This window comes from Gossypium arboreum, chromosome 12 (genome assembly GCF_025698485.1).
Source record: "Gossypium arboreum isolate Shixiya-1 chromosome 12, ASM2569848v2, whole genome shotgun sequence".
In the NCBI taxonomy this organism is placed as follows: Eukaryota; Viridiplantae; Streptophyta; class Magnoliopsida; order Malvales; family Malvaceae; genus Gossypium; species Gossypium arboreum.
Genome location: NC_069081.1, coordinates 119,606,569 through 119,632,593, shown reverse-complemented (window position 1 = coordinate 119,632,593; position 26,025 = coordinate 119,606,569). Strand labels below are relative to the sequence as shown.

The 26,025-nt window shown below is 30.9% G+C and overlaps 3 protein-coding genes across 7 annotated transcripts; 1 reads left to right on the top strand and 2 right to left on the bottom strand.

Annotated features, from left to right (window-relative positions):
• Positions 1 to 1,334: 1,334 nt before the first annotated feature.
• LOC108479632 (aldehyde dehydrogenase family 2 member B4, mitochondrial-like) lies at positions 1,335 to 5,173 on the bottom strand. Of its 2 annotated transcripts, none has more exons than XM_053022851.1 (11): positions 5,060 to 5,173; positions 4,082 to 4,216; positions 3,630 to 3,772; positions 3,393 to 3,546; positions 3,086 to 3,315; positions 2,851 to 2,940; positions 2,458 to 2,631; positions 2,244 to 2,381; positions 2,001 to 2,138; positions 1,849 to 1,910; positions 1,335 to 1,767 (listed from the first exon to the last, which is right to left on the bottom strand). In XM_053022851.1, the coding sequence occupies exons 1-11, from the start codon at positions 5,097 to 5,099 to the stop codon at positions 1,494 to 1,496; spliced, it is 1,578 nt and encodes a 525-aa protein (XP_052878811.1). In that variant the 5' UTR covers positions 5,100 to 5,173; the 3' UTR covers positions 1,335 to 1,493. The 2 variants fall into 2 exon arrangements, with proteins under 2 accessions (XP_052878811.1, XP_017637835.1); XM_017782346.2 differs by lacking the exon at positions 5,060 to 5,173 and adding an exon at positions 4,672 to 5,037.
• A 7,716-nt stretch (positions 5,174 to 12,889) lies between these two features.
• LOC108479170 (serine/threonine protein phosphatase 2A 55 kDa regulatory subunit B beta isoform-like) lies at positions 12,890 to 19,126 on the top strand. Its single transcript, XM_053022792.1, has 15 exons — positions 12,890 to 13,065; positions 13,164 to 13,290; positions 13,494 to 13,597; positions 14,022 to 14,129; positions 14,216 to 14,335; positions 14,661 to 14,846; positions 14,941 to 15,032; positions 15,236 to 15,354; positions 15,732 to 15,855; positions 15,986 to 16,109; positions 16,698 to 16,766; positions 16,983 to 17,074; positions 17,179 to 17,256; positions 17,816 to 17,892; positions 18,358 to 19,126. The coding sequence occupies exons 2-15, from the start codon at positions 13,206 to 13,208 to the stop codon at positions 18,489 to 18,491; spliced, it is 1,512 nt and encodes a 503-aa protein (XP_052878752.1). The 5' UTR covers positions 12,890 to 13,065; positions 13,164 to 13,205; the 3' UTR covers positions 18,492 to 19,126.
• LOC108479169 (protein argonaute 1-like) lies at positions 18,838 to 25,969 on the bottom strand. Of its 4 annotated transcripts, none has more exons than XM_017781612.2 (22): positions 25,840 to 25,969; positions 24,634 to 25,298; positions 24,348 to 24,556; positions 23,696 to 23,845; positions 23,477 to 23,610; positions 23,230 to 23,336; positions 22,889 to 22,995; positions 22,470 to 22,608; positions 22,283 to 22,399; positions 21,750 to 21,857; positions 21,589 to 21,660; positions 21,228 to 21,350; positions 20,950 to 21,115; positions 20,611 to 20,870; positions 20,382 to 20,524; positions 20,211 to 20,273; positions 20,057 to 20,120; positions 19,804 to 19,939; positions 19,647 to 19,720; positions 19,436 to 19,530; positions 19,324 to 19,355; positions 18,838 to 19,226 (listed from the first exon to the last, which is right to left on the bottom strand). In XM_017781612.2, exons 2-22 carry the CDS (start codon positions 25,288 to 25,290, stop codon positions 19,003 to 19,005), a joined length of 3,180 nt encoding a protein of 1,059 aa, XP_017637101.1. In that variant the 5' UTR covers positions 25,291 to 25,298; positions 25,840 to 25,969; the 3' UTR covers positions 18,838 to 19,002. The 4 variants fall into 4 exon arrangements, with proteins under 4 accessions (XP_017637101.1, XP_052878751.1, XP_017637100.1 ...); XM_053022791.1 differs by having other exon boundaries at positions 23,696 to 23,842; XM_017781611.2 differs by having other exon boundaries at positions 25,843 to 25,967.
• Between the last annotated feature and the right edge of the window lie 56 nt (positions 25,970 to 26,025).

The window sequence follows — 26,025 nt, the reverse complement described above, 5'->3', positions numbered from 1 at the left end:
AATTATCAATATATTAATATAAATCTATAATAATATAAAAGCACGAAATTAGAAAGTTTTTAAACGGCTAAGAATACTTTTTATTTTTTTATATTGCTAAATTCATATTTAAAATTAATTCTAATATTTCGTAGAATTATTAGTTAAAGAAAGTTGAAATAAATGAATATATGTAAAAAATATAATTAATAGAAAATGTGATAATTACATATTTAAAAATAATTAAAATATAAAATATAATTATTAATTAAAAATTTATGCTAATTTTAAAATAGAGTTATTATTTAAATAGAACTCTAAAAATAAAATAGGTGAAAAATGGTTGAGGTAATTATAATTATAATTTTTTACCATTATTTGAATAAATTCTAAGTATATTAATTATAACTTATATTGTAGGTTGAATAGGTTAAAATGCTTTAATTATTATTTAAATAATTTTATTATAATATTTGAATTGATAAATTAATATATTTTAATTATATTTAATAATTTAAATAAAAATATTATTTTATATTAATTACTGCAATTAAAAGTACAAAATTTAAAAATTAATTAAATATTAAACGCATAAAATTATATGCAATGTATATGATATTATAAAGTAATCATATAAAACGGATGTAATTGATTCTCTATATGCTTTTCACAAATAAGACAAGAAAAATTCTATTTATTCTGTGCTTGAATTTGACATTTATAACTATACTACCAAGCATGGGTTACAATTTTTTTTTGAATTATAGGAGAATTATAAAGTCTTAACAATAACGTAATTAACGCGATTCAAACTTAAATCGTACTTGAGACGGTAAACACCTTGACTATTAAGTCAACACGGGATTCGTTAAAAGTTATTTTTAAGTAGTTAGTTTTTTTATACAATTTTGTTTTTATTACTATTTAATTATTAAAGATATAATTATTTAAATATGTTGTATCGAAAATATTATTTAACTGTATGAAAAAATTAAAAATTGTATTACTTATAGTAAATACATACTCCAACTTAATTTATGCTTCCAGCTTCATGGCTTTGATTAGATTTTTTTTCTAATTAATTTGGACAGCAACTTAATTAAGGTGTCGTTTTATTGATTTTTAATTATTATTTATCTTTTGTTTCTAATTATATTTTATCTAAAAACACACCAACCGAATGGAAACAAGCTAACAGACAGGATAATTATTAAAGTGAAATGAAAAGAAAAAGAAACAATGAACAAAATGAAAAACATTGGGACCCAAGCCATTGACATGACATTGCACCAAAAAATATACCAACAAGACATCAACGAAAACCTCTCAGCAACGAAAGACAGACAAGTATACTGTTGATCCCATAAAAAGACTTAACATGTTGTCTTCCCTTCCATTCCAACAATTACAAACAGTGTTTTCCGTAACTTTATTGCAAAAGTTGTTTTTTATTTAAAAAAAAAAAAAACATGAGGGAAGGATCAAAGGTTGAGACAATCTGAAAAACATAAAAATTACAACCATGCTGGATTCTTCAAAGGAGTAACAACTGCCTTTACCTGCAAATAATTATGAAGACTGTAGATCCCTTTCTCCCTACCAATGCCACTCATTTTGTACCCACCAAATGGAATTGCGGCATCAAACACATCAAAACAGTTAACCCAAACTGTCCCGGCCCTTAACGCTCGAGTCAAAGTATTCGCTGTCTCTACACTCTTGGTGAAAACTCCAGCTGCTAAACCGTAACGGGTGTTGTTCGCCCTTCGAATTACTTCATCAATATCCCTGGCATCCAATTCCTATAAGTTTTTGAACTGGACTTATTTATTTTGTTGAGGTAATTAGATTCGAGTTTTTTCAACTTACTTGAACTTTAGGATAGATTGTACTGGACCGAAGATTTCGTCTTTTGCTATCAGCATATCATCCTAAATTGATAAGAGTGTGAGAATGATGTTAGGGAATATGTTGATAACTTGTTACACAAGTAACTGTTGTAGAGGAATGAAGGCTATTACCATAACGTTTGAGAAAACGGTTGGTTGGACAAAGTATCCTTTCGTTCCAAGTCTGTCACCTCCGCATTCAAGGGTTGCGTTGCTTTCGATGCCTGCTCTTATGTATCTTAAAACTTTCTCAAACTGCTCCGTGTCAATCTGAGATTTTTATGAGATGAATAGAGATGTCAGCTTAAGTGGTTCGTGTGTTTCGGGTAGGGTGATGAAACATGCATAATAACATCAGCTTGCAAGTATGTATACCTGAGGACCTTGCTCGACACCCTTCCTGAAAGGATCACCAACAACACGCTTCAATGCACGTGCCTTTGCTTTCTCTATGAATTCATCGTAAACACGTTCGTGAACAAAAGTGCGAGACCCGGCACAGCAACATTGCCCCTGAAGATAGAAAGCATTAGATAAGTCTAAGACGTGTTGAAACATCCTAAATTTCGAAGAAACTCATGAAAGAAACCTGATTAAAGAACAAAGCAAAATGAGCAAGCTCCACGGCTTTGTCAACGTCAGCATCTTCGCATATTATGAAAGGCGATTTCCCTCCAAGTTCTAACGTCACCGGCTTAAGATTGCTTTTTGCGGCTAATTCAAGTACAATCTTACCGGTATCGGTTGATCCCGTGAATGCAACCTGCAAACAAAGTTCTAATGGCATTATCCATCTGTACTTCAAAGTACATACACAAGGCTTATAGTGCACAGGAAAAAAATTATACATATTTAACAGGAACAGTCAACTGATTTCAACTATATGAGACATCATTATGTACCTAGCCATTTACGTTCCCCTACGAATTCGAAGGTTATATGTTAGATTATAGGCTGTAATATCACCGAAGAATTTTGATACCTTGTCAACATCCATGTGGCTGGCAAGAGCAGCACCAGCTGTCGGACCATAGCCCGAAACTACATTCAGAACACCTGGAGGGAGACCAGCCTGCCATAAAGAATATAAGGAAGATTTATATCAAAATACATTCAACATCCTTTACATGTAACAGGAAGCCATTGCATGGTACAAATGGTTTTGGTCCGTCTTGGATTCGTATGTTCATTTGCATAATAGACCTCTCCAAGCTTACCTCATGGAACAGCTTAGCCACATAGAGAGCAGTCAAAGGAGTTTGCTCAGCAGTCTTCAAAACTATGGTATTTCCACAAGCCAATGCAGGCCCAACCTTCCAAGCAAACATAAGAAGAGGAAAGTTCCATGGAATTATCTGTCCTGCAACACCTATCGGCTCGTGCAATATCTGAACATGATGAGGTCCATCAGCCGGAACCGTTAGCCCATGGATCTTATCCGCCCAACCTGCATGATTTGCAACAAAATGTAAACATGTGCAACACAAACAAAAGTAAAAATCCATTTCGTAGTAACGAACCAACCAGCATAGTAGTGAAAAAGACGTATGAACATCGGCAATTCAGATTTCGCAGCCTGCTCGTGTGGCTTTCCGTTGTTCCATGTCTCTAATGCTGCAAGTTCCTCGCTATGTTTCTCGACCAAATCAGCAAACCGCAACATTATCCGTGACCGTTCCTGAAAACAAACACATTAAACAAAACAGAAATGATAAATCTTTTTCACATTGTTAAAGCCAACCCCAAATCGAAAATCCTTACATAGGGAGTCATTTTCGGCCACGGTCCCTCATCGAATGCCTTGCGAGCGGCGGCAACCGCTCGGTCAATATCCTCGGCATCACCTTCAGCAACATTGGCAATCACATCCCCTGTACGAGGGTCATAAGTTGGAAATGTTTTCCCTGTTTCAATGCATCAATAAAACATCAGCTTAATTGCATAAAAAAAAATAAAAGTATCATGGAGCCAATCATGCCCTCTACTCAAAGGCAAATCCATCCTATTGTTAAAAAATTTCATCTATTTATGTGATTAAAAATTAATATAAATTTCATCTATTTATGTGATTAAAAATTAATATAATGTATCAGATACACAGTTTTGTTAATTCGTCACCCACATCAATTTTTATATATTCAAATAATGAAATTTTTAACCGAAACACTACTCTAATTTTTTATTTAAGATATAAGATAAAGGGAGTAATTTACCAGATGCGGCATCTACAAATTTCCCATCAATTAAATTCTGAGTGTAAGCTATTTGAACCGGTGGAACAATCAGATCCTCAAGAGCTGCAGCTGTGCTGAACCTTTTCCCAATTCCATTTCTGCCACTGTTTTTCCCTGAATTTATTGTTTTTAGATGCAAAATCACAGATTTTGTGAGTATAAAAAAAGGGAAATTAATTGAAAAAACTGTGAATCTGTGACTGTTCCAATACAGTTGGAAAAAATTTTGAGTAAATTGTTGCAATGCATTTATTGCTAAAGTGAAAAGCTATGTTAAAAGTGATTGCATTTAACACTGGTTTTTTTTTTTTTTGCTGTAAATAGCATGACAAAAAACTAAACTTTAGATGGTAAGAAAACTGATCAGAAATTTTCACCCAAAAAAAAAAACTGATCAGAAATAAAAATATATGAAAACAGTCAAACAAAATCTTCAAAGCACAAAGCTTGAACCTTTCGAAAAAGAACAAAAACCAACATTTTCCTTTATTTTCTTTCAGTTTCTCAGCAACCAAACAGAAAACTACTATGTTAAATCAAAAACCAAGAGAAAAGGGATGGTTGGGCACCTAGAGATGAAAACAAAGTAGAAACAGATGAAGATGAAACAGAGAGTGAACGAGTAAGTAATGAAGAGATTCTACGAGCTGCCATGGCTACGCAGAGGATAATCTAAAAAAAACACTTGTTTTTCTCCAGACAAAAACTTCAAAGTTTCTTATATTTGCTTTTCAAAGAAAAAAATAAAGAAACAGACGAAACGCCTCTTTCTATACTGAAACGGTTATAAAGACTATTTTGGAGTGTCACCAAAACTTGGATTTGAAGTGTCCACAAGAGAAAAAAATCCCTTTTTAAGCTAGAAATCTTTATGGAAATGAATTACTAGTGGTTTTTTCTTTCTTCCCTTTCCTTTGTTTATTAAAGAAGTTGATGATATGACGTTGATTGACGAACCTTCACAATGAAAAAGGAGGACAAAATCATCGGTGAACATAAGAGTAACATCGAGTGAATTGCACTATCAGTTGAATTTTCTTTCTTTCACTTAAAAATTGATTAAATTAAGAGAACTTTTTTATTAAAAATGTCATTTAATTTTATGGTTAAAACTTGTTAAAATTACATAGTTATACGTGGTATATCATTCCGCATTATTTGGTTATTCTATTATATATATATTTTAATTATAAAATAAATAAAATCAATTTTATACACTAATATAATAATATGGCATGTCATACACTATTATCTTATTATTTTATTATACACCTATTATCTTATTATTTTATTATACATGCTAATTTTTAATTATATAAATTAATGAAAATATTTAATCTATCTTGCAATATTTAATTTATTTATTTTTAATAGAAGGGTTGTATTGTACTTTTAACCAGCAAAAGAGATAGGATTCATAGGATAAACCAAAATATTCTTTTGGGGTTTTCTTTATCGCGAATTATTAGGTGAAAATAATATAAAAATATGGGTAGAGGAGTGGAGCTGACACCACAATGATAATTTTTGTCAACCGTTGCGATTGGATTTTATTGCCTTTCCCTTTCCGTCCTTTTCTGCGTCAAGGTGATTTCCAAGATCTCTTATTTTGCATTTTTTATTATATCTTAAATCATGATAATTTAATTTATAAATTTTATAATATTCTAATTATAATTATCCAACCGCCAATATTATTTTCATTTCATCCATCATTTCAATCATTCGTTTTTCACTTTACTATTTTGCTACTTTACTGTCTTCGTTTAGGTTTGAGCATTAATTAAATTAAATTAAAACCTCTTTTTCGAACTGATTTTTTATTAAATTAAAGTGTTACGTCAAATTATGATTATACTCTTTATTAGGGGCGTATTTAGGGCTGGTAAGTTCCAGTTCCCTAAAATAATTTTTTATTTAATTTTTTTAAATTTTAAATTAATAAAATAAAATTATATTTTAACTCCTTAAAATAATAAAATTTGAGATTATTTTTAAAAATTAAAATATATAAATTATTAAAATGGTAATATTATATTTTTACTATTATAAAATTACAATTTAATTTAGACCCTCTTCAAAAACTTTTCTAACTTCGTGTTCTGCTTTTTATTATATTTAAATTCAAGATCTAGTAATTAAAATCTATATTTTAATTTAACAAAATTTAAATTTTATACATAAAATTATTAAACTAATAATTGATACCTTTAATTAATCTGATTAAAATATTGAAGCTAAATTGTTCGTAAAAATATCTATTCCTTCTTATTACTTTGAAATCTATATTGTGTTGGAGATGTGTTTATAAAATAAATTCTAAGTTAATAATTAATTGAAGCGTTGAATATCATTGTAAAATAGTAGATTTAAAATTATCAAATAAAATAATTATATTCCATCTTTAATTTTTACTAACATATCAAATAATTTTATATTACAAATTCAGTAATAAAAATTAGAATTTAACTTTTAATTTATCAAACACACTTTTATCATCATTTATGATGTTAATATGTAGGATGAGATTATATTAAAGTATAAAGAATAATTAAACTAAAGGGACCAAAAAATCATTTCTTATAATGTAAAAAGAAAGATAAAATGGACAATTGTCAACATATATATGTAGTTATTGTTGCATGGATTCTCTTTGCGACACGTTTTCTTTTGTAAATAATTATTTTAGGTTTGGATTTCTATGGTCCACAAAAACGAATCACATGCAAACACTAAAGCATCTTTATTATTGTTGTTATTATTTGTTTGGCCAAAATAACATTAAGTTGAAGTAAGAATATAGTGTGCATTATTGGCTCCTCCACTGAAGTATCCCAGCCACAACTCCAATTTATTTATCAATTTTATATTATTTTTTAAAATCAAGTTTAATGTTAATAATAATAATACCAATAAAAGTAAAATAAAATGTAAGATTTATTTCACCTTAAAAATTTTCCTACTAATTGTAACAAAATATCCTAATAATTAAATATAGAATAAAAACATAATGCACTTTTCAAAGTCAACAATATGTATCAATTGCTTACAGTAAAAGCATAAAGTCTGCATTTGGTTGCCCATTCTACAAAACCACTGTTTATCGAAAAGAAAGTAATGAACCGTGATAAAATATTAAAAGTCTTTTTTATTGAATTGGAAATTACGAATAAAGTGATAGTGACATGTATGTAACTAAAATTTTAATAAATAAAATAAAGATATTAATATTTTCTAAAATATTTTATTTAAAAATTATAAAATTTATTTTTAGATAAGTGTGATTAATGTTTAATTTAAAATTTCAATTTAATCAACTTTTTCTACCATTATATATAAGAATTGAAATGGCGAACTTATATGGTATACATCCACCTAATTGAACTGATTTAATATTTAATATTGGCTGATTTCTACGATTTAAATAAATATGTTATAAACATATAATATCAGCATAAAATTCAAGCAGACTTACATATTTATCTAATTTTTTTACCATCAATATTTTAATAAATCAACCGTCTTATTTTATGTTTTATTTATATAAATCATACATGTTAAAATTTTCAACAGTTAAATATATATTAATAAAAATAATATTTTAAATTAATATAATAAAAATATCGAATCAATTTAAAATTATTTATATGACAAGTATAATTATATTAATATATTAATTAACTGAATTACTAAAATATTAATTGTAAAAAATTATAAAAATATATAAAATTACTTAAATTTTACATAGAATAAATACACCCCTCCACAAATAAAAATATAAATATATATTCAAATTAAATTTTATTTGATAGTTCAGTTGGCTTATTGATTATTGGTGTATGGATAAACATGCTGACAAATATACTTCACATATTATTGGATATCTAAATTGCGATATTTGATATTTTAAATTTGACTTCTATTATGTATGCTTTTTAAAAGAAAATTCATTTTATTTAAAATTAAATATATTTTAATTAAATAATCATAAAAGAAGCAAAAAAATATCTTATTTCCATAAATCAGATTCACACGGGACTTATATTATTATTAATGAAATTAACGATATTAAAATAATCAAACAAAGTAAAATAAGTGTAAATTTTTTAACTGACGATGTTCATCTTCCGTAATATGCTTTACACTATCATTGTAAGCATTCAATATTCCAATTGTAATACTTTTAGGCATAATGATATATATATTTATTAATTTATCCATCATTCTTAGTTAAATTTGACATCTACATATTTTTTAAAAATTAAAATACTTTTTAATAAAAGTATTATTTAAATTTTAAATTTTTAACGACATTAACATTACAATTGTATGAAAATTTATATATATTTCATGTTGATATAATATTATTTGTCATATATGTGACTTTAAAAATAATTTAAAATTTATAAAAATATTAAAAAATAAAAACTATACAATTTTCATAATTTTCTTTAAATATCAAAAGTGCATGTAATTATTATGTGGGCTATTATATTTAATATTTTAATAAATATTTTCATTAAAAATAATAATGCAATTTTTTTTAAATTTGATATTTAAATTTAAATCTTTTAAAAAGGTTAAAAGGTTAAATTGATAAAATATGTCAATATTAATGGTGAATTAAATGATTCCTAATAGCCGTCCTGGTCCATTTTACCAAATAGTCAAGCCAACAATAATTCAATTTATTTTAAATTACTGCATTACCCAATAAGTTGGGTGTACGGCCAACTAAATCTAAAAAATGCATTCCATGGTGATTTCATCAACTAACTTTAATCAAAACAATCAGCATCTTTCAATAAAACCAAAAATCTTGCGTGCAAATTAAGGGTGGTTTAACATGCTTAAAAAAATCACTTTTTGTCTTAGTATTGTTTAAGAAAAATATTTTTGGAAATTATTTTTGAAAAGAAAAAATTAAATTTTTTAGCTTTTCTTCTCTCAAAAGTATTTTTGGTGTTTAATTACTTTTTACTTTTTCGATATTATAGTATTTTCCTTTTTTCTTTTAGTGTTTAATTATAAATGTGTTAAAATTATTAATTAAAAATAATTTTTTAAAATAATACAAATGTATTAATATCTAATTACAAATATTTAATGGTTATATTTAAATATTTAAAATATATTTTATATATTCTAATTAAATTTTAAAAATAATTAATATTTATTGCTTAAAAATTTAAAATTTATATTTCATATATTAAAATATTAACAATAAGTTATAGTAAATTATTTTTATGTTCTTACTAAAATATAATAATATTAATTAATTTGAACATTAATTAAATGCATATTTGTTATTTGGTAATATCATGTTTAAAATAGACATTTTATTTTTCATACGAACTTTTTAACAATAATGCTAAACACTCAAATCTTAAACAAAACATTTCAAAATAATTATCAGAAACACTTTTTTACAGTGCTTTCTGGAAGCATTGCTAAACTAGCCTAAAAATAAGTAAGGAAAGTTAGAAATTTTGTTAAGGGGTTCAGATATAATTATAAAATTTGGAGTTAAAAGTTAAATATTTTGTATTACAATTTTTAAAAAGGTTAAAATTATAATTTTTATTTTAGAAGGGGTTAAAAATAATTTCTGTATTTAACAAGGCTGTCAAGGCCATGCCCTTTGGTTACGCCACTACAAAGGAGCTATATATGGACCATTTTTCTGACTAGTGACAACCTTATGTTAGGACCACAATATTAATAGATTACATGCTTATAAGTCAAGTGAAGTGATAACTTAATTTGGAAAAGAAAATTTAAAGCTCGATCTAGATTTAGTTTATTTAAATATTTTGTTTCATTATTTAAATTTATAATTTTATATTAAAATATTTTTATAATTAAATTTGATAAAAAAATATTTAAATTCAAGATAAAAGAAAATATTTGTCCAACGAAACGGAGTACAATATAAATGTAAGTTTACAAAGTAAAGGCAACCCAATTGTGGAATTGCACGTTACCACCGCGTGTGATGGAATAGCAATATCTCAACTTAAAAAATATGAATTATGGTTGTCAACAATCAACATATACGTTGCCCCATCAAATTTCATTTTCAATTGGTGTATGAAAGTCTCTTAATATCCAATATTACTTTAACTATATAATTTTATTTATTTAATAATATTAATTTTGAATAATTTTATTACAATTTTAATAATGTAATATCTACATCACTGAAAAAATTTTACATTACCTCAATCAAACAATGAATTTATAAATTCTAATCATATGAAGAATAATAACATATCTAATAACGCGTTAAATAATTTTATAGCTAAAATAATCTTACTTCTTATGAACCAAACGTAATACTACATGTTTTCTTCTACTAAAGATTAAAAATTGTTTCATTAAGCTAAAATATATATATTTCAACATTATCTTGCCATACTATGTCAATATTAATTTCGTGACATACAATATTTGATTATTTTATATTCTTTGTCAATTTAACAAACCTAATGGACAGAGGCGAATCTGAGGGGTGGTAAGGTCTAACCCCTCCTAAAATGGAAAATTATTATTTTGGCTTTTTAGAAAATTTTAAAATTTTAATTTAGTAAAGGTAAAATTATACTTTGGTCCTCTAAAATTATGAAAATTTAATTTGATCCTTTAAAATTTATAAAGATATATAAAATTTATAAAGATATAGACTATTAAAATTTAAATTTCATTTCAAACCCTTAAAAAAAATTCTGCTTTGCCTGTTAATGAAGCTTGATTAATTATTTTGTCATTGATAAAAACTTAATTTTGGATATAAAATTTTAAGAATGATTTGGTTAATTTTTTAAATTTCTAAGGAGAGCTTCACCCTTTAGGTTTTTGTTTTCTTTGAGCCGAACTCTCCCTTTCATTTCGAATAAAATTGATGAAGCCATACAAAGTTTCCTTCTCATAAGAAAATAAACAATATCCATTGCAACCTAGTAAATATCATTTCATATTTGGAAATTTATTTTAATGTGTAATTTGATATATAAATTTTGATTTAGTGTAATTATATATATGAAATTTTAACTACGGTTCAAATATATACATAAACTTTAATTTGATTCAATTATACATATTTAAAGAAATAAATACATCAAATTATTTTTATATATGATAATTATAATTATTTGCGTATATAATATATAAACATAAAATAATGCTATATCAATTATTGTATCAATAATTTGTGAAAATTTGATCAAATCAAAATTTTATGTATAAAATTCTTGTATAATTTTAAGATTTATATATCTCACCTTCTATTTACTTACTCATAGGATGAAATTAATGTTAGAAATATATGAAAAGTTTGTTTATACAAAACAAGTGTATCTAAATGGTAGGGGAGCAATGATCACCCCTCTGAATGTATATATATAGTAGGAAGTGTAACATCAATTGGCCATGGCCATTCTACGATCAATCCCCCGCTAGTGGGAGCTGCTTTGTGTGAAGATGCACAGGATCGATGGACAAAATACACAGCCAGTGAGGAAGAAGGAAATAGGTAGCCAAAAATATGATTACGAGCACCCCGAGATCGGCTTCTTCACCGACCGGCAGTCTTCGAGGGTCGGTGCAGTATATTTGGCTTGTACACTATAGGCAGTAGAGGCTTGCTATGATCAAATAAGAATTTCTTTGATTCACAATATTGTTTTCCTGTAATAGATTTTCAGCCTTGAACTTCGAAAAGATAAAAGAAACGAGGCTTTCATCCCTTCTAAGCATTGTTATGGTGAAGCTTCCTAATTGGATGAAGGTTTTACCTTGTTGGTTGGCTTTTATTTATCGTAAATATGTATATACTAATTATATGAACAACGTAAATCTTGCTTATTAAAAAAGCAATTATCTTATTAAATATGATTGATAATATCTATTTTCTTAACATATTAAATTTAAATTGTTAGCGAATGAATATGATGTGTATGTTTTAAATATTTTCTTTATATCAAAATTAGTGTTTAACACCAAACGAAAAAGCTTAATTAATATAATATTGAAACTTCAAAGGCTTAGAATATTTTCTACGTTTAGGATCAATTTAAAATTGAGAGATAATATATAGGCATTTAGTGCAATTAATCCATTTCTAAAGTATATAAATAAAGTTAAGGACAAATCTCAAAATTATACATAAATTTTACTTCAATTTGTAATTAGATATATGAACTTTGATTTGATACAATTATACACATGAAATTTAAATTATAGTTCTAATGTATACATTAAACTTTAATTTTGTTTTAATCATATATATTTACAGAAATAAATACATTAACTTTTATATTAGATAAATATAATTATATGTATATACACGAAGCGAGGCTAGAGGTATTGGCAGGAGCCTTGCCCTCCCCTAAAATTGAAAAATTTTAGTTTAATCTCTTTAAAAATAATAAAATTACAAATTAATCTATGGTAAAATTGCTTTCTGCCCTCTTCTGAGTATGAAAAAATATATTTAGACCCTTTAAAAATAATGAAATTATAAATTAGTACATGATACCATTACATTTTCATCTCTTAAAATTTTTATAATTTAATTTTACTCCTTTAAAAATTTCTAACTTCGGCCTATATAAATATAATATAATTTTATATTAATATTTGTTTTAATAATTTATTAGAATTTGATTAAATAAAAGTTTTACATATAAAATTATATAAAATTACATATTAAAATGTATATTTTAAAATTTATGGCATAAAATTGAAACAAATTCTTTGGACTGGTGCGAAGAATGCACACCACATACATATACTGGCACAGAGAAAACTAGAAGAAAGAGAATTGTTAAAAGTAAAAAATAAAACAAAATATAAAAATGGCGCAAAATTTATCCGTTAGCCAAAACAAGAAACAGGAACGAGGGAAAAGATCGAAATAAAAATTAAAAAAAAAAATAGTAGGCTTAGACGATAGGGAAGCGAAGGTATTGTTGTCCTCCTCACTTTCTCCGTAAACCAGAGGGCAAAGCTGCTCTATTCGCGATTAAGCTCAAGATATAAATCTGAATTTTCTTTGAACAAGATGGACAGAACCGGCGCCGTTTAAGGACTGAGGGAAGCTATCATGAATCCAACCACGCGCCGACATTTGGAGTGGAAGTTCTCTCAAGTCTTCGGCGAAAGAAGCCCCGATGACGAAATTCTAGACGGTTAGTGGTCTTTTCTTTTTATCTGTTTCTCTAGCGAATGTTGTTTTGTTTGCTTGAATTGATTTAAGAAAGTTGTGTTTTAGCTACTGTCTGGCTGATCCTGATGAGCAATTGTCGTTATTTGTTTTTAAAAAAAGATTGTTTGGAATTGAGAATTTGCTTGTTTGAAACGAAATGGAAGAGTATATGTGTTTATTTTCCAGCTGATAGAATATCGACGGTTGAATTTGACAAGAGTGGCGATTACGTTGCTGTTGGAGATCGAGGCGGTCGGATCGTGATATTCGAGACGAAGGATGGAAAAAATGTGAGAATTTCTCAGTTTTATTACGAATTTATCTTCAATACGTTAAGCTAAGCTTAGATTTGTTTTGATTATTACTATACTTTTTCCCTTACTAATTCCGAAAGCCAAGACCAAAAAGTGTGTTAGAATGAGATAGCAGTAGACACTTTAATAATGAAAATTTTTCTTCACTAGGAAAATGTGTGATTTTACTTTATCCATTTGCATATTTTTAAATAAATGGTATGATGTTGCTTCCTTTTACTTTTTAAGAACTTTTGGGAATGTAGAACTGTAAGTAGCTAAAAGCAATAGCTAAAGTAAAAATTCAAAGGAAGACGTCTTATTCAAAAGAGAAAAAAAATCCTTATTGGTTGTTATGTGTTAGGCTTGCATTGCAACTGTATTGTTTGTTTTATTATCTTCTTTTACAATTGCTTCATAGACAGCCGACCAGCACTATTCCCGAAATCAACTGGAGCAATTGGATTATGTCTCTTTAAACCACCCTGAATATCGATATAAAACTGAATTCCAGAGTCATGAACCTGAGGTATGCTTACATCTGAAACAGTGTCATGTCTTCTGTGATCTTATATTCTTTTATAGTGGTTCTTGATGGCATTTTCCTTTTCATAGTTCGATTATTTGAAGAGCCTGGAGATTGAAGAGAAGATCAACAAACTCAAATGGTGTACAAGTCTAAGTGGGTCACTCTTTATCCTTTCAACGAATGATAAGACAATTAAACTGTGGAAGGTGTGGATTATTAGGACTTGTAACTTCTGATAACTTGCTCTTTCATTTTGCTTTACATGAGATACATTGCAATGCAAAATTTAAAAGAATTTTGTCTTTTTGTATGAATGAGGCTTCATCATTCATTCGAACCTTACCATTTTGATTTCCATTGTGCCTTAGTTTAGCAGAGTGGTAATGCTTTGCTTTTCTCTCATTCTTTTTGCTCAACACTTATCACTAAGATTAAGCCCAAGATGTTGGCATCTATGTTGATAAATTACTCCATTGTTGTGCACTTCATCATGGTGTTGTGAATGCAAATTCTTTTGGTTTATGGAGCCAGGTAAAAGATAGAAAGGTGAAGAAAGCCAGGGAAATTGATTCTCCTCATCAATTGCTCTCTTCAGAAAATACTCTTCTGTCTGAAAAGAGTTTTATGAATGAGCAAGGCATACCATCTTTTGCTAATGGCAATCATGTAGAAAGTGGAGTTAACAGTATTTTCCCATCTCAAGAACTGCGTTCTAAGGTATGTATGAGTTGACTAGGGCAGAGATCCTACAGAGCTACTGTTTTAGTTTGTTCTGAATGCAAGGTTATTTAGTAGCTTTTTATGTTACAAGATTGCCAACTATGAAGACACTGCTTATGCAAGATGTAGAAGGGTGTATGCTCATGCTCATGATTTTAATATCAACTCAATTTCAAATAATAGGTAAATCCTCCATCAAGAAACTTCATTGTATGCCTTTTTGGTTTTGCTTTTTTCTTTTAACAGAAAGAGAATTCTGTACTTTCCTTCCGTACTCATTATTGTTGCAGTCAACTTAGGAAGGGCATTCAACAGAGTATATAACTGGAAGTTCAGAACTTTTTGCTGCATCTAAGGGATGATCTTGTTTCCTAACCCTTTTGCAGTGATGGTGAGACGTTTATATCTGCAGATGATCTCAGGATAAACTTGTGGAACCTTGAAGTTAGTAATCAGTCATTTAATATCATTGACATGAAGCCATCAAATATGGAGGAGCTTACTGGTAATGGTTATTATTGTTTTGTTTCTTTTTCATTTCAAAATATGCTGTTTGTTATCTTTATTTTTAAATTTCAAAATGTTCTTGTTTGTCTTTACATTTTGTAGTGAGAGGAGGTAACTGGTAAGATTGGTGACTACTGTGTATTTCTCATTGTTTAGTTGGTTGAATCATAGTTAAGATCTGGCTTAGTTGCGAAGCTCCCTTATCCATTGTAGTTCCAATGCAATTGATGTCAAGTCATTTGCTTCTTCTTTTGACAAGATAACCTGCCTATATTCAGACATTCTTAGCTACAGTTCTGATACTTATGACTAAGACCCTTTTTATCTGATTGTTTTTAACCCATTCCTGCTCAATCCTGTTTACTTTTTATTCAGAGGTCATAACATCAGCTGAATTCCATCCAATTCATTGTAACCTGCTTGCATATAGCAGCTCAAGAGGTTTTATTCGTCTAGTTGACATGCGGCAATCTGCATTGTGTGATTACAGTGCAAGGATGTGAGTTATGGTCCTCTTTCTTTCTTATGTTTTCAGCAGTTCGCTAGTTATTATGACCAATGATTTCAGTTACAACCGACCTAGGAGTGGAGGTTTCTAATACTCATTATCTTCGGCTTCTATTACACAGATTTCAGGATGAAGAATGTCATGGGTCACGATCATTCCTTACCGAGATTGTTGCTTCCATAACTGATATAAAGTTTCCAGTTGATGGACGTCACATCTTAAGCCGTGACTACATGAACCTTAAGGTGCCTAACCTAGATTGAGTGTTACTTGTAAATATGAAATGTAATTTTCGAGGAATTTTCTTTCATAGTTCAATACTCGTCCATATGGATTGGTGAGACTTGTATGTTTATCCAAATTCAAAATAGAGTTTTGACTGGCTTCTTCATTTTCCCTGCTTTAGTTAATATTGTGTTGCTTTGCCAACAAGTTGTTTATTCTTTTAAACATTTTTCTTTCTAATAAATAAGATAAGAGGCTGTTTTCTGACATTTAGCTCAATTATGGGACTCTGCATTTGGAAAGGAGCAAACACACCAGAGATATTCTTTGTTTTCAAGAAATCGTGTTTTCTGATCCTGTCTATTTTTTTGCATAGTTTCTTGTTTTCCCCTGAACTCTGCATCTATTATATATTTCTAAATTCCTAATTCTTTCCAAAATAATATGAACAGATGCATCCTGTTTGGTGATCAGTGAGTATATCATACTCTGAATATTATAAAAATATGAAAAGATGCATCAAACATGGTGATATATATATCATATTGTGAATGCAAATAATGTGCTTATGTCTTCTATTAACTGATGATTTTCTTTTTATGTTTTAGCTATGGGATATGCACATGGATTCTTCACCAGTTGCTACATTCAAAATTCACGAACACTTACGCCCGAAGGTAGGTGCATATCCTTCCAATGCCTGTTTATCTGTACGATAACTCTTGTGGAAGTTCATACATTATAAATGGGCACCATTGTTTTGTATTAATGATGTTATTAAAGCTTGTAATCTCTTTTTAATAGACTAGTTAATTTCTATGCACTTTAACGAGATAAATTTCTGAAAGTTATGACTTGTTTTATTGTTGATAGCTTGCAATTTATCAATGCAGTTATGCGATTTGTATAACAATGACTCCATATTTGATAAATTTGAGTGCTGCCTCAGTGGAGATGGACTTCATTTTGCAACTGGATCTTATAGGTTTTCCATTTCCCTACTACTTTATGTCCCACGTATTTAGATCTCCAATTTCGCCGACCTAACGCATTTGTAATAACATGAATATCTTTTTCTTTTTGGCTCAGTAATCTCTTACGAATCTTCTTTCATGGTGGTGGGAGTGACGAGGGGGCTACGATAGAAGCTAGCAAAGATCCGAACAGGTTAGCTGCATCTTTTCTTTCTCTTATATCATCTGGTCTGATCACAGAAAAACACTCATTAGTAAAACAATGACATTTTAAAATTAGGATTGGCATTAAGATTTACATCTTTTGTCAATTTAAGCCTGCATTCTCTGTTTTTTAATTAATTAAATTTAATTCTCTGTTTGTTATAGGGCTAACCTTTTTGAAATGTTATATTTTAGCTTTTATGATCTTTTATATTTCTATAATTTTTAAATTATTTGTTGTTGTGATATACAAAACAAATTATATTATGTACACGCATCATGTCAATATTGTCAAAAAATTTAATATTTTAGTTAGCATTTTAGTTTAAAAGAAGTGATTCGACCTTTTACTTTCTTAAAATCAATAACAAAATTTTAGCTAAAAAAATAAAAATTAAATTAACAAAAAAATGTGATCATTGTGGGCTAAATTTGCCAATATCCATTTAGGATTTAGTAGAGCAGTAATGTTAGTACAATTTCGGTTATGCTTCAGTCCATCTCTGACTGAGCGTTGTATTTTGTACTTTTTCTTTTTGTTTCTCAAGTATTAAAAATAGGAAGCCACTTCCAAGGGCAAGAAGATCATCTCTAAGTAACCTTACCCGCGGGTTTTACAAACAAGGTATAGTAGTCTCTTTGCCCTCTCTTACTCGCATCAAGCAATGCATATTAACGATGGAAATATGTGAAGGCTTTTATATTAGTCGAATATATTTTGGCTTTTATACTTAAAAATAGATAAAATATTATAATACTTTAAATTAAAGTGTAAATTGATCATTATGTTAAAATTTTTATTCATTTTACATTTAAATATTGATTTCTATATATTATCATAAGATATATTAATTTCTATATATTATCATAAGATATATTTGATGAGATCACGTGTTATTGTTTGCTTATACCGTTAGATGACTATTTTTTTGGTCAATTGTGCAATAAATAATTTACTTATTTTTTGAAGAGCAAAATACAATTTAATTCTTAATACAAAAACTTTTATGATACTTTTACTGCCTATTAACCTCTAAATGATAATCGAGCTACTAATATATTAATTTTGTTACCCTAATGACATAAGCAGGTCACGAAAGCACAAGCGTTGTTGATGAATATTCGTTGAACTCGAGTTCTAAGTTGCAACATCTCGCATGGCATCCATGTACATACTTGATTGCTTGTGCTTCCGGTAATAGCTTGTTTTTCTACCATGCTTAGTTACCCTCTATATACATGCTTTCAAAACTACGTTTTACTGGTTTACCATGAGTAAAAATGTACAAGTTCTGCATAATCAAATTCGATAATTTGAAGCCTTTGTCCTGATTAACATGTATAAAAGACAGGTAGGCTCATTTCATAACATTGTCACCATATCTCGTCAACAAAAATTCATGTTCAAATGTGCTCAGTCAATGTCCAAATATTTGAAGCAATGAGAGAATTGACCAAGCAAAAGATACCTTCCGATGAGAAACCTACCATGAATACATTTTCAAGTTTAAACAACTTGTGTTTTAGAGTTACTTTAGTAGCAAAGGAACAGCAAGTACAATACAAGACATTATTTAATGTTCCAAGCGAATAATCATAAAATTAACATAGTTTTAACACCAAGGTTCAACAGGTTTAGTTTAATAATCCATGCAACCCCAAACATACTAGATATTGTTCGAAATTCCAAGAAGCAAAGCCCAACAAAACAGATGTTCAAAATACAAGCACTCCCTTAACAGTAGAACATAACACGCTTGACATTTTCCTTGAGGGCAGGCAGAGGTCTGACGGCAGCACTAGCACCAGGTCCTCTTGTGCTACGCCCACCAGCAGCTGCAGCTCCACCTCCACGCCCTGCAGCTGTGCCACTTGTCATTGATCCACTGTCTGATGTTTCTGGTTCCATATAAAACCGAGCTCGGAATGCAGCAAGATGTGCGTAGTACGCAGGGGGAACTGCACACATTTGTTAGTTTAAGGATTGTTAAACTGGGGCAAGGAGTCGAAAACTAAAAGACAGAACTCAATTTCTATTTGGATGACTAGAACTTACCAATAGACACTGATCGTGTGCACCTTGCATATCTGCAAAAGGTTAAAATAAGTTCAGATACCAAATCATATTACTGCCTCACAAAAAGAAAAAGATGAGGCAAAGAACATACGTATAGCAAAGGTTATTTGTGAGAGATTGTAATGCATCAGCTGTAAACTTGTTCTCATCCCATAGCACATGGTAATGAGCTGGACGGCTTGTACCCTGTACCAAGGTGGATAAAATATTAAAAACACAATAGTACGACCAACTAATCTAATAATGCCAAAGCAGACACAAAGATATAAACATTCTAGTACAGATATGAAAGCAAATCAAACCTGAATCCCAGCATGGCTGCATAGGTAGAAGTCAAACTCCGTTGGGTGACAAATTTTGGAGTCCACCACAGTGCCTGTAGAAAACATAAAGGATTTAAGTTATAGATTATGAGACAAAAGTGAAACCATAGTAAATTTAAAACAGATAACTCCTTACCAGGCAAAATGTTCCCACTCCTGTCTACAGAACGGCGATCACTATGATTGTTAGCAAACAACCTTGTATGATGCCTTTTTTGCACCACAACAAAAGTAACAGGAGGCTGATAATTTGGCTCCAACGAGGCACATGCCTGAGGTTAAATGAGTAGAGAGTCAACTTGATGGCGAGTGAATGAGATACAGAGTTTTTAAACTACAAACTGACGTTCGAATTGTTGGTAGTGATGTAGTCAACAGAACGACCTTACCTTACGAATAGCATCAAGTTCATATAACAGAACTTGATAGAACTGGCCTTCGCTGACACCATCCCTGCATATAGAAAATAAAAACATTACTAAATTAATAAAACCAAGAGAAAAGAAAGGGCAAGGAGGGAGAATAAAAGGAGCTCGACGGTACCTGTAGAATATAATGCGCTGTGGCTTCTGTCCAGTGGCTCGTCGGAAAGATATTAGGAGCTCCCTGTATCACCAGAGAACAAAAATAAGAAACCAAATTCAAATAAACTACACTTGAAATCTATGAAATGGATCAAGTAAATAATTAAAAAGCACATGAAGAAAACCTTACTTAATCATGCCACCAGAAACAGTCCCCCTTACGGGATCCTGCCATGTCTTGAATAAATCTTGGATGAGCTCCTGACGATGAGCTTGAGCACAAACCAGGCCAGCATACTTTGTAACCTCTGGCCAATCTTGAGAGGCAACAACCTGAATATTTTTTTATGATTACAATTTCAAATACAACAATCATGAAAAGAAAAAAGCAAGCACAAAAAATAGATAAGAAAGCATACAGCTGCAATAGAAGGGCTTGAATCCTCCCCAGGGTGAGGATGGGTAACATCAGCGCCAAAAATTATAGTTGGACGGTCACTGACAAGAGGTATCCTTCGTGATATTGCATCAACAAGAACAGTATTTCTTCCCCCAACCTTTACATTAATTTTCAAGGCCACATTGGCCAAATATTGTTTGCTCATTCTAAATACATGTTTAGTCAAGCAGCACTGGGAAACAATACCAAGATCAGTCTCACAAATCCTTTTCAAATCACCTGCAAGGGAAATAGAATGATTCAGAGATCAGCATGAATCTTTTTTAAAGAAACAAATTTCAGACCAGAAAATTTATACCATAAAGAGAGCCATTATTATCTGGAAGAATAACAATAAGCAGGTCAAGCTCTTTGTTCTGGGGCTGCAGTTTAATCATGGCATCATGATACCGTGTTTTCAAAACCTTCTCAACATACTCAGGACGAGCACTAATTGGAGGAAGCACTGGTTCAGGAGTAAAGGCCTGCAAATGACATGAGTGTCAATGTTAAAAAGAACTCTATTCAAAATAAAAACAGTACCAAATTGAGATCACAAAGACAGACTAATGTCAGAGTGTACTACAAATCCCTTACCATGCCAGAGATATAACACATTTGTGCAAGCTCATAACAAAACCCCCGTGCCACACTATCTTGGACTAGCCGAGAAAAGTTTATGCAGATCCAGTTGTTTACAGTCCCACCATTAACCATTTTCTGCAACAAAATAATTAGAAATCAGAAAAAGCACCATTCGAGATAGAACAGATGAACTTCATGCAGTTAGGATACCTATAACTCCTTTTCTTTTCAAGTAGATAACGAAGTTATTTATCTATTCTACCTATAGATTCAGTATGGGTAAAGACTAGTTTAAATTAAAACCAAATACACAGTGAGAATGGAAAGTCAACAACTAAAATGTATGACCTAGCTTTGAAACAGTAAGAGATACCTTGTTCATCATATTCCATTGCCCAACCTGAGGCAGGCAATCCTTCTCTCTACCAGTATCATGATATTTAAGCTGCACAGAGAACAAAAATCAATCACAAATAAAAATATGGAAGGAATTATAAAATTGCAGAAAAAATAACACAATAATTGATAACTTACCCACGGCGGAGGCAGAATACGCGCTTCAACTGAAGCAAGCTTCTCACTGATTTTAATTCCAAATTCCTTAGCATAAGGGTCTTCATGATAAGCATTATGTTGCACCGTCTATAAAGGAATATAAGAAATTAGCCCGCCAGTAACAAACCATCAACTTAATTGACAATTTTGTCTAAGAAAAAGTTCAAGCAAAAGATGATAGTAAGACACAAATATGATGTAGATTTTTAGATCCAAAGGTAATCACAAGATGGATATTATATTAGGTCTCACTTATTATTTAGCACTTGAGTTGAACACAGTTTGGCATACACAATAATTATATTTTTACAAGGCAATTGTTCACATGAAAACTACAGAAAATAAAAATAAAAAGGAGACAATTTAAGTAGTTTTGATGCAAATTATTGCAATGCAAATTATTGCAGACTAACAGTCACATCCACCCATCATACAAAAAAAGAAAAAAAATAGTGAGGCGAGATAAAGCGAAAGTGTTAAGAAACACAAAAGAAAAAGCAAAAATGTCGGACCTTCATAATATCATACTCTCTTTCCTGAGGACGCTGGCAGGTGACCTTCAGTAAAGCAGTAATCTGTTTCTCATTCAATCTCTTCGAGTACCTCTGACCCTCAACAATCTTGCATACCTACGTGAATTACAAGTCATTAGCATGCATATCTATATACCAATTACCACCTCAGTCTAAAGGAATTTACCTCCATTGGCAAATAATTTGGTCTCTGCTGGTTTCCAACTTGTAGACAAGGCCATTGGGTATGTTGAATGATGAAACCGTAAGTTTCATGAAAATACTCCACAACAGATTTCATTGTGCCTCTATCATCTACAGGAAAACTATAAACAATAAAGCCTGTTAGAGAATTAGGACCGACACCATATCACAAGTAACAGTTAGATCATTGCTCTAATATTGGCCTATGTTTGCAAAGCACAATACCAGAAAAAGGTTTATGTTCAATAATATTATGCGACTTTTTAAAAGATAATTTATTTGCTTGAAACAGATGAAACATTTTCTGTACTTACAGGTTAAAAAAATAATGCATACAATTCACATTACAAAAATAGAGATCCTCTAAAAGACATTACATAAAAGAATTATAGTAATACTCACGTCAACTCTCTAGTTGCTTGTGATGTTAAACCTGATATTCGATATTTTCTCCGCATGTTGCCACGGTGTGTAACTTCTACTTTGACTCCTCTAAGAGCCTTTTTAATCTATTCATACAAAAAAGAACACCAAAATGAACATGGTAGGATGATAACTAAAGGGAGAACATAATATCCCCTAGCAGACTTTTTCACCTGCTGAAACAAATGAAATCATGCACAATCCCTAATAATAGATGTCAGGAAATAGCTGGTTTCCAATAAGAGAGAATAAATACAAAAGATGACAAAGTAATCGGTACTTAATATTTCCAATCAGAAGGAAATTTAAGAAATTCTTACCTTCACGCGATCAGCATCAGATAGTGGTCTAGAAACATCACGGTTTAGCAATTGTGTTACAAAATCAATAACAGGCAAAGGCTCAATGAAAGCAGTAGAAGACATATCTGTCCAGCAGATAATTGTCACCATAAGACCAGGTTAGATTAAGGCACAGAGATAAAATACAGGTGCAATGACATGTGAATAAACCACCCAGGCATGCAATATAGATCAAATGAAAATGGTTGTCTCATAACAACAATACCAATATTCAGCGATAGTCCCATCTGTGTAGGACGAATGCTTTGATAAAAACCACGCCAGCTTTCTAATCCCTCACCCAAAGGCTGCCTTCTCCCTAGGTCAGGTGAGTAGAATGAACGTCCAACAGGACAATACCTGTACCCTCACATGTATCAAAATTTGAAAGCCAGAAGCAGCATGGTAAACAGATAAAAAAATAATAATAACCAAAACGCAGTACCTGGTAGTAGGTAATTCTCGAAGAACAATGTCAAGAACCTGAAGAGCTTCCTGAGGTGCATCAGCTTGTTTCCCTTGCAAAAAGAGTCCAAGATGGTGCAGATCAGCACGAGCAGCCAATTTGATTACAACTTTAAAATCCCGGTCCCTTCTGCATCAAGAATATATAATAAGTAATGGAACACAGATGTCAACAAAAAACAATTCAATGTCCCATTCCATACAACCCTATCACCAGTCAGAAGGCATTTAGAAATCAATTGGCTTGAGAAAACATTTTTATTTTCCATTTTCATTTTCTGAAAAACAGTTTTTGTTTTCTATTTCTTATAGAAAATGTTTTAGGTTAACCCATTTAATTTGAAAACATTTTTCTTTTCTTGTTTTATATTTGAAACAAATCCATTTTTCTCTTAAAACAATGCTTCACGAAAATGAAAATGGACTATGTTTTCTGAAACAAAATGAAACCTTGGCACTTCCAAGCCAGAACAAACTTTTGAAGTTTCTAGCATCAGATCCTATGGACAAATGTTAGAAGGATATATTTTTTTTCTAAAAAACAAGTTCTAGCAAAAATAGAAGCAACATAACAAAAAAATAAATGTGCAAATGAATATTGAATGAAAATAAGAAGGCTATCAATCAACAACCTTGGCTGTCCTGAACCATCATCCTCATCAGTAAGGGTGATCTTAAACTCCTTGGACACAAAAGGGAGAGGCCCAGCAGTGTAAAGACTCTTCCGGCCATCATAAGCAGGAAGGCGCTTTCCTAGATGTGATTCTCTATATAATTTCACTAGCTGCTCCATGACAGCCCGGTTTACTCCTCGAGATGCTACCTCCGGTGTAATAGTAACCTATTTCCATTGATAATGCTAATCAAGAATCAGAAGATAAAGGAAACAAAGAAAAGGCTTATTATAAAAGAACTCACATCATACTGGTGCAAATCTTTATCTGGCAATTCAGCAAAGAAATGATTAGCTTTGACAATGCACCTTGTGCCAGTGCTACCCTTTCCAGGTCGAAGAGGAAACCTCACTGACTTGCTTGATGGAGGAACTGGCTGAATTGCTTGGCCAGCTTCTTGCTGGATGGAAAGCTGTTGATAATGCTCAGCCAATGGTACAGGCTCAGGTGGTGGCCTGGATGATGAGCCTGCCTCAGACGGAGCAGGCTGGCGGGTCACCTCAACTTGCATAGGTTGGGTTGCTTGGTGCAGCTCGGGAACAGGTGGTCGGGATGGTCCACCAGCAAAAGGTCCTCCACCACGGCCACCACTACCTCGACCGCCACCATATCCCCCACGACCTCCTTGCTGAGAAGAACCTCCCCTTCCTCTACCTTGGTATTCAGGAGGTCCTCCACCATACTGCTGTTGTGGCATTCCACGACCCCGACCACCAGAGCCATAACCACCCCGACCTCCTTGCTGAGATTGTGGAGCCCAACCTCGTCCACCCGAGTAACCTCCACTTCCCCCTTGTTGTTGAGGAGGACGTTGGGGACCCTGACCACTGCCAGCACCAGTATCATGAGACTGGGAGCTCTCGCCTCCAGAAGGATTATCACTTCTCTTCTTCCTACCCATGAAGATAACTGCACAAGGACAGAAAGCCAGCAAGCACTAAGCGTGTTTTCAAAACAAAAAATTAAGAAGTTATTCTCCTCAATGAAACTTTAAAAGCGTTCTCCACTATCATAACATAACTAAACCCTAACATCAAGTAATCCTAATTTAAAGAGAGTGAAAATACATATACATATAACAGATCAAATGAAGCAAAACATATCACAGTCAAACAGCGAAACGAAAACCCTAATACATAACAACAATAGCTTAAAAAACGCTAAGATCCCCTCAAACCCTAGATAAGACAAAGCAGTAAACAAAGATCTAAGAAATCGTAGTAAAAAAAAACAAACGAGCGAAAAAAAATCAGTTAAAAAAATAGAAAAAAACCGTAGATCCATCAACAATAAGAAGAAATAAACAGAAATGCGTACGAGCTTCGACGGAAAACCGCTACCGGAAAACCACTTATCAACGAATAATGTTAATAAAAAAGTGAATAAATTAAAATAAATTAAATTAAAAACAAAAGAAGAAAAAAAAAAAACAGAGAGGAAAAGGGCGTACTACCAAATACCACTCCTTCAGTCGCTACTATGCAGAGAAAATTGAAAGACTCGCTTGGCAAACATAAAAGAAGGGTAGTGAGCGAAAGCGACTTAAATAGAGGTTGATTAATTAATATTTTATTATGTTATACATTAAAACAAAAATATTTAAAAAGTTTAAATTAATAAAAAACCATAAATGTTT

What these genes read in the sequence shown, in the direction of transcription:
- LOC108479169 (XM_017781612.2), bottom strand. Translation starts at nt 25,290, where the DNA reads ATGGGTAGGAAGAAGAGAAGTGATAATCCTTCTGGAGGCGAGAGCTCC. An exon ending in CAAATTATTTGCCAATGGAG is followed by an intron (nt 22,400 to 22,469) that starts GTAAATTCCTTT and finishes TAATTCACGTAG; the next exon opens with GTATGCAAGATTGTTGAGGG. An exon ending in GCAGCCATGCTGGGATTCAG is followed by an intron (nt 19,531 to 19,646) that starts GTTTGATTTGCT and finishes ACCTTGGTACAG; the next exon opens with GGTACAAGCCGTCCAGCTCA.
- LOC108479632 (XM_017782346.2), bottom strand. Translation starts at nt 4,756, where the DNA reads ATGGCAGCTCGTAGAATCTCTTCATTACTTACTCGTTCACTCTCTGTT. An exon ending in TACTTTGTTTTCATCTCTAG is followed by an intron (nt 4,217 to 4,671) that starts GTGCCCAACCAT and finishes CAATAAATTCAG; the next exon opens with GGAAAAACAGTGGCAGAAAT. An exon ending in ATTTGTAGATGCCGCATCTG is followed by an intron (nt 3,773 to 4,081) that starts GTAAATTACTCC and finishes GCATTGAAACAG; the next exon opens with GGAAAACATTTCCAACTTAT.
- LOC108479170 (XM_053022792.1), top strand. Translation starts at nt 13,206, where the DNA reads ATGAATCCAACCACGCGCCGACATTTGGAGTGGAAGTTCTCTCAAGTC. An exon ending in TGTGATTACAGTGCAAGGAT is followed by an intron (nt 15,856 to 15,985) that starts GTGAGTTATGGT and finishes TCTATTACACAG; the next exon opens with ATTTCAGGATGAAGAATGTC. An exon ending in ACGAACACTTACGCCCGAAG is followed by an intron (nt 16,767 to 16,982) that starts GTAGGTGCATAT and finishes TTATCAATGCAG; the next exon opens with TTATGCGATTTGTATAACAA.